This window comes from Pelodiscus sinensis, chromosome 4 (genome assembly GCF_052426305.1).
Source record: "Pelodiscus sinensis isolate ZL-2025 chromosome 4, ASM5242630v1, whole genome shotgun sequence".
In the NCBI taxonomy this organism is placed as follows: Eukaryota; Metazoa; Chordata; order Testudines; family Trionychidae; genus Pelodiscus; species Pelodiscus sinensis.
Genome location: NC_143055.1, coordinates 25532565 through 25539810, shown reverse-complemented (window position 1 = coordinate 25539810; position 7246 = coordinate 25532565). Strand labels below are relative to the sequence as shown.

The 7246-nt window shown below is 52.9% G+C and overlaps 1 protein-coding gene across 1 annotated transcript; it reads left to right on the top strand.

Moving 5' to 3' along the window:
* The first annotated feature begins 1215 nt into the window (after positions 1-1215).
* Positions 1216-4770, top strand: MSX1 (msh homeobox 1). The gene is made up of 2 exons (XM_006128196.4): positions 1216-1817; positions 3623-4770. The coding sequence occupies exons 1-2, from the start codon at positions 1349-1351 to the stop codon at positions 4051-4053; spliced, it is 900 nt and encodes a 299-aa protein (XP_006128258.1). The 5' UTR covers positions 1216-1348; the 3' UTR covers positions 4054-4770.
* Positions 4771-7246: the final 2476 nt, after the last annotated feature.

Genomic DNA, 7246 nt, shown 5'->3' with positions numbered 1-7246 from the left:
AAAAATGAATTATATACAAGATAATTCATTTCAATCAGATCTGTCACTTACCAGATAATAAAGTTTCATAACCTATACGCTCATAACCTACAAGTTTTATTGGGTCCAGTTAAAATGAAAGGGAATTCGCTGTCCCTCCCCGTTTAGATAATTACCCTTAAATGACTGCAAGAGCCTCTTGTGTTTCTAGGAGATTAGAGCCCTGCAGCTATCAATAAACTTTTCTCAGCGAGTGGCCAATCACGGTTTTAGAGAGCTGCTCAGCTTTACTGCACATCCGTCCCGGGCACAAGGATAAGGGATCGTAAAACAAAAGTTACAAAACAAAATGGCTAAGTCTTTAATGGGTCGAGAAGCTTAGGTTTTCTTTTTACATTAATGCATATTTTATTATATATTATTATCTATGCACATCCAGGCGCATATTTAATGGTTATATCACACTTTCACTTTATATATATCTACAGAGACATAAGTACATGGAAACACCGGCGTTTACAAGATATGTGCTCATTTTAAAATAATCTTGTTTTGAACGCACAGACAGCTGGTGAAGTGTATAAAGACCCACATTGCGAAGTCGCACCAGGGGCAGCGGTGTTTTAGTTATGTTAACATGTTATGTCCATAGCAGGCAAAACTAGACTTAATTTCGGGAGTGTATTAGTATACCCGAATATTATTCCTTTGGATCTTTTCTACTCTTCACCACGCGCCGCAGGCGTTTATTGGGCATAAACACGGAGGGCATTTGTATAAGTGGGAGTTTGCTTTATTTCTCATTGCCATCGATTTAAAAACAAACCCAACAACAAGACGTAGAATGTGTCTAGCATCAACGACCCATGGGCTCCTTTACACTGGAAAAAAAAAAAAACAACCCATAACAATCTGGGGGTTAGAAATGTGCCGCTCATAGAATTTCCATCGCAGTAAAAACAAAACCAACCAAACAAAACCCTGGCATGAATAGAACGCAAGAGGCTTGAATGGGAGCCATTCTTGCCAAAGACAAGAGACAGGGGCACAGGATTTACTCCAGAGGAAAGTTTCCCACTAACATCCTCGCGGTACAGCGGGAGCAAGAAGGCAGCGGCCTGTTGATAGTAGCGAAGTCCCGCTCCGCGGCCAATGGGAAGCGGCCGTCCCTCCCCTCTGCGCGCTGATTGGACAGCTCTGGAGTTCGCTCGGCCTTATTAGCAAGTCCTGCGGGGAGCTGGGGCTGTAAAGTGCCCGACGCCCCGAAAGCGAAGCGAAGGAGTTTGCTGCTGCACTGGCTGGTCCCGACCCCCATGAACGGCGGCTGCCGCGGCTCAGCGCTGAGCTCGGGGAGGAGGACTGCCTCTGCATGGCCCCCGGCGTTGATATGACTACTGTACAGCTCGGGGTCAACAGCGAGGAGCCTCCCGCGTCTGCTTTCAGCAAGCCCGGCAGCTGCATCCCGGCGAGCGTGGCGGCGATGGGCGGAGAGGAGGAGGCTGACAAGCCCAAAGTGTCCCCTTCCCTCCTGCCCTTCAGCGTGGAGGCGCTCATGGCTGATCACAGGAAACCGGGGGCCAGAGAGATCCTCGCCCCCAGCCCCGAAGGGGCAGTGCCTCTGGCTGCTGGGACTTCTACTCACCAGACGCTCAGTCCCAGGGTGGGATCTTTATCGGCGGCAGCAGACACGCCGGCTTCCCCGCTGCCGATCAACAGCCATTTTCCTGTCGGGGGACTAGTAACGCTGCCCGAAGATGCCCTTGTCAAATCGGAGAGCCCCGAGAAGCAAGAGAGGACGGCCTGGATGCAGAGCCCCAGGTTCTCCCCACCCCCTCCTAGTAAGTAGGAACTCCGGTGTGTGTGTGTGTGTGTGTGTGTGTGTGTGTGTGTGTGTGTGTGTGTGTGTGTGTGTGTGTGTGTGTGTGTGTGTGTGTGTGTGTGTGTGTGTGTGTGTGTGTGTCGGTGGTACCGCCTAGGCGCTGGGCACCAGACCGCGGTGCCGCTCGCAGGGCGATTCCGCAGCACGGATGTTTGGGACTCAGTGGCCGAGGCTTTTGCTAGTTAGTTTTAAATTGCACCATAGAGAAGTCACGCTTGTTCCCCCCTCGCCCCAAAACAGCACCCCGGGCTATTGCCCATCGCCTGCCGTGCGGGACAGCCCTCGCAGAGCACGGAGCATGGAGTCCCACTTTACGCTGGGTTAGTTATGCTGACGTTCCGTACGATTTCCCCCTTTCCCAGCGCGTTTAACACCGTAACTTTAAAAACAAACAAACGGTATTTACATTGTCGCCAATGACCGAAGATGGCCTCATGGCAGGGAGGAGTTGAAATGTCTCATTCCAAACGTTTGGGGGGAATAATACTTGATGGCGTATGCCCGCTCAAGTGTGGATTTGAACGAACCATACCCATTCTGCTAGCATGGCCTCAGCGCTGTGGCGTTCCTCTTGGAAGTAGTTTGTTTGGTAGCGAGACACCCAAAGATCTGGGACTTTGTTATAGGCGTCGTGACGGCAGGCTCTGATTGCAAGTGGCTTACTTTGAAAACACATGAATCTTGCAAATGTATATTTTCCCACTTTATTCTTGATACAAATACAAGTACAATTGTAAAACTATCCCTCCGGTTGAATTGTATTTATATGAAACCAAACCTGCCTAGTTATTGTACAGAGTTCCAGAAATTCTGTAAACTCCGAGCAGAAGCATCCTATCTCTAGTTCTTTGTGGGCCCCATTCTGCTAGCCTTCCTAAATAAAATGAGCAGAATTTACTGTATACCCAAGTTGCCCTAGACACGGTCGAAACTCGTTCAAAGGCCGTTGGGAGAAGACAGGCGTTGTGTGGAGCCTATTTTTCGTGGCTTTCATTTATTTTTCTATTACAAAATAAGCAGCGGTATTTTTAAACTAAAAATAAAATAGGCCAGAGGTTGGGAGAGACTCTTGTATTTTGAATGAGGCCATAGGAAGCAGAACGATGAAGGGCAATAGGGCGCCAGAGTGTTAATTCAGAACTCATAATTAATTACAGGCTTAATCTCTTTCCCAGGGGCCTAATGAAGAGGGTGTGAGCCTGCAAAAGCCGGCCTGTTTTGTTTATTTTTTTAGTTAGTCTAATAAAAAAAGACAACGCGTACTTTCTTCCCGCTCTGTCGTAGGTTAATGCCGCTATCCTTTTCCCGTCTTGTGCCTTTTACAAAGTTAAGCGGGCCCTGAGGACATGGGTACCTGATCCAGTGCAAAGCATTGTGTAGGTGTAGGGTATTCGGTATGAAGCGAGGCTGGGGATCTAGCTATGAGGCCTCAGTGGATATTAGTATCCTTGGGACTCGCAGTGACCATCTGGGGAGAGTATACACCGCTCCTCCGCAGGAGATGGTCGGGTCATTTCAAAGGTGTCCTAAACACTGGAGATGGGCCCGCTTCGCTGCCCCAGCCCGCTGCATTTGGGTAGGGGTTAGGTCCTGACGTTTAGCCCCCAGACTCAACCCTCTCGCCCACTCCTAGTCTGGCTGGGACTTTAGCAACCTGCGCCCGGGAGCGGCTCTGCAGCTCTGCCCCGTGCCAGGTGCGATGCGCGGATACTCAGTTGGGTTTTATTGTTGTGTGTCCTTGTTGCCCCTTCTCCCCTCCCGCAGGGCGGCTGAGCCCCCCGGCCTGCACCCTGCGCAAGCACAAGACCAACAGGAAGCCTCGGACCCCGTTCACCACGGCGCAGCTGCTGGCCCTGGAGAGGAAGTTTCGGCAGAAGCAGTATCTGTCCATCGCCGAGCGAGCCGAGTTCTCCAGCTCGCTGAGCCTCACCGAGACCCAGGTGAAGATCTGGTTCCAGAACCGGCGCGCCAAGGCCAAGCGGTTGCAGGAGGCCGAGCTGGAGAAGCTGAAGATGGCAGCCAAGCCCATGCTGCCCCCGGCCGCTTTCGGCATCTCCTTCCCTTTGGGCGGCCCGGCCGTGGCGGGCGCTTCCCTGTACGGAGCCTCCAGCCCTTTCCAGCGGGCAGGGCTGCCTGTGGCTCCCGTGGGACTGTACACAGCTCACGTGGGATACAGCATGTACCACCTAACATAGAGGGCAGCGGGCGCATGGAGCCCACCGACAGCAGCCTGGCTGGGGCACCCCTCCCTCCAAAGCCAGCTCCTGGCCAAGCCTAACCCCCTCGTCCCCACCAAGCCCCGCTTGGCTTTCAGGTGCCCTCCCCTTTCGGCCCTGGGCCTCCCGTCCCATTCAGGCTCCTTAAACTCTGCCAAGTTCCTAAGGGCCCCTTTGCAGAGACTTCCAGCCACGGGGGCCCCACGGTCAGGTCTGGCTTCGTTGGCCTCTTTTAGCTCTTTAGTCTTCTGCGCCCTTGCCAGTGCTTTCCACGCGCTGCTCCTCCTTCAGAGCCGATGCCCCAGCCGGGGGAAGCCAAAAACATCAACCAGCTTCAGCTCAGACCAGGGGCCTGGCTCCAAGCCCTCTGATTCCTTCCCAGGTGAACTCCAGACATGCAGCGCTAAGAGTTTGGGGACAGACCACTGCGTTTTGGGGAAGGGTTGGCTTGGGACGGAGATGACACAGGCTGAATGCCAGGAACACTTTTCTCTCTCTCAAGCAAGACAGAGACAAAATGTACCAATAGTCTCGCGGTATCCATTTAACAGCGCTGTCTGTTACTTGTGTTTCTTCCTCCAACCGCTCCTTTGGAAGGGGCTCTGTGTACTATGTAATATACTGTATATTTGAAATTTTATTATCATTTATATTATAGCTATATTTGTTAAATAAATTAATTTTAAGCTACAAGGATTGGCGCATTTTGATTTCCCTTTGTCTCCACCCCAGAACTGAGCTAACGAATTGGAATTTGTTCTCCTCCCAACTAAGACATCACTGAAATTCCGCAGAGAGCACACATGGAGAGAAATATTTTCCTGGGGGTGATACACATCCTGTTGCCTTGCCCAGCCCGTCACATATTTTAGAAGTTATTTTAATTTTACTTTATAATAGTCTCCCCCACACACACTTTTTTCCTCTAATGCGAAATAAATATCCTGAGCCAGCGAGCAATCTGGACTCGACAAGAATTGCTCGGTCAATGGAAGGGAGCAGAGGCATTGGAATGCCGAGCTCAGCTGATTGCTTGACTCCCCACTTCCTTGTCCCAGGTTAATTCAAAGCCGGGTTGAACAGACTAACTTCCCCACGTGGCCACATTTCACAAGCCCCAGTTCTCCATGCGATTAGTGAAGTAGGTGACACATTTCTAACCCGTGTGCTGCTGCTGAGATACACCCCTCTCCCCAATTTCCAGCCATTTGTCCAGTTCAAAACTCCGGGAGCATTGCAGGAGTATTACAAAGCTCTGAGGCGGAAACTGGTGTCTTCTCTGAAAAGTTATCGGGGCTACAAGCAAACTAGACCTCGGGAAATCCGAGGCTGCCCTTCTCTAGGCTAGGCTGCCCTTGGGGACCCTGACCGATCTACGGGCTGAAGGAGACTGCGGAGGGGGCTCTAATCAGGTCACTCGGTGTACTAAGGGGGGTATTGCGGTGATAGGGGATACTTTCTAGTCAGTCCCGGTGGAGGAAGGAGCGGGACATTGTCGCCCCCGGTTCGGGGTGGAAAGGAGCCCAGGATACCTCCATGCCTTGTGTTGGGTGGGCAGTGGTGAAAGCCAGCAAGCGGGGGACTGGGAGGCTGAGGGGACAGATCTTGCAATTTGGGGTGGCGGTTGGGGGCTAGGGACGTGAGTCTCCTACAGGAAAGGGGGCGGGGCAGCTCAAATTCTTCCCTGATGGTGTTCAGCTTAGCGCTGGCGCCTGGAGAGCTCCGAGGGACCCCCAGGTTCTCTGGACTCTGTAACTCTCCCAAAGGTCAATTTCAAACCGGCTTTGATCGGAGTCTGAACGTGTCGAGCCTTAGAGCCACTCCAGGGATTCCCTTACACCGCGGGCACTGGCCTAGGGCAGCCACGGGCCAGCCCGGGCGAGAGCACTCGGCTAGCGGGTGCGGGGAGGCGAACCCGCCAAACGCGAAGGCCCGCAGGCCGCAGCGGTTCGTTCCGGTGTTCACGTACCAATCCGGGGCATAAAGGGAAACATCTCCCCAGAAACCCACGGACCCGAGCTACACCCCCAAGATCCTACCGCGTCCAAGCGTGAAGTCCCCCAGGAGACGCGCCCATTGTCGCTGTGACATGAATGCGCCCCATAAATCCTGCCCAGCCCTGCCACTCGGTTGGATTTCGTTGTGCGAAGGGTCGCTGGGGAAGCACTTTCCTCTTTCCCCTATTTCTGTCTCTACGTCCAGGCAAGGGCACCGGGCTTTGCCTGATCCCAGCAACTGAAAACACTGAGACTGCAGCAAAGTTAGGAGGGAAGTAATTGCTGTAATGAGCCCAGGCCATGTGGCTCCAGCGAGGCTGTAGCTGGGGGCAACGCGGGGCTTTTATCGTCTTCGAAATATCCACGACGCTGTCAATAACTCGGCCCTGCAGACGTGCGCCTTGCCCCTCTCTCAAGCGCCGGCTGTTGTGAGCACCCCGCTTTCCCCTCACTTCCCCCCTGCCCTCGGTCCTTTTCTCCCCCTGCGTGCCCGGCTTTCTGGCCTCTTCTCCCCGCTTTGTGAACGTGACAGCGGCTGCAATAATGTCCAGAGCCCCTCGTGCCGTGGCGAGCCACACCGAGATGCTGGCGATTTCCCACCTTCCGGCTCGGAGACAGCGGCCCGGGCTAGCGCAGCCTCCTGGTCCCAGACTGTACCTTGAGAAGCGCTTTTCAAAGGACCCCCCGGCAGGAGTCAGCCCCGGGCTTCACGGGACGCAGCGTTTGCTTTTGGGAAACTAGGGGCTGCCTCCCTCAGCCCTGGCTGGGTAAGACATCGCTTCCAGCCCAAACAAAGCTGAGATTTGAAACCAGAGCGATGCCATTTCATCGCTCGGACTGTTTTACACGATGCTCCTTTGGGATCAATCTCTGAAGCCCCGAGTCCTACGAACGTGCCTTTGCTTTAGGTTCCCTCCGCTGACCCCTGGGGGAAAGTCCCTGGCTGCTCAATTAAACCCAGATGAGAACAATTAATAACTAAGTAATGACAATAAGTTGGGAATCACACGGATGAACGCGCCATGTGAATAGGAAAAGCGCACACAAAAGAGCAAAAAGGATTTGTCGGCTCGTTTTAAGGGGGAATTGGCTTTTCTTTTCTCTTCCCTCCGGCTTACCAGCAAATAAAACTCACTTTGGTGTCTTTGTCGCCTTAAGGATCTCAGTGGGCAGTT

Coding starts and splice junctions, on each gene's coding strand:
- MSX1 (XM_006128196.4), top strand. CDS start 1,349: ATGGCCCCCGGCGTTGATATGACTACTGTACAGCTCGGGGTCAACAGC. Junction 1,818..3,622: donor GTTCTCCCCACCCCCTCCTA/GTAAGTAGGAAC, acceptor CCCCTCCCGCAG/GGCGGCTGAGCCCCCCGGCC.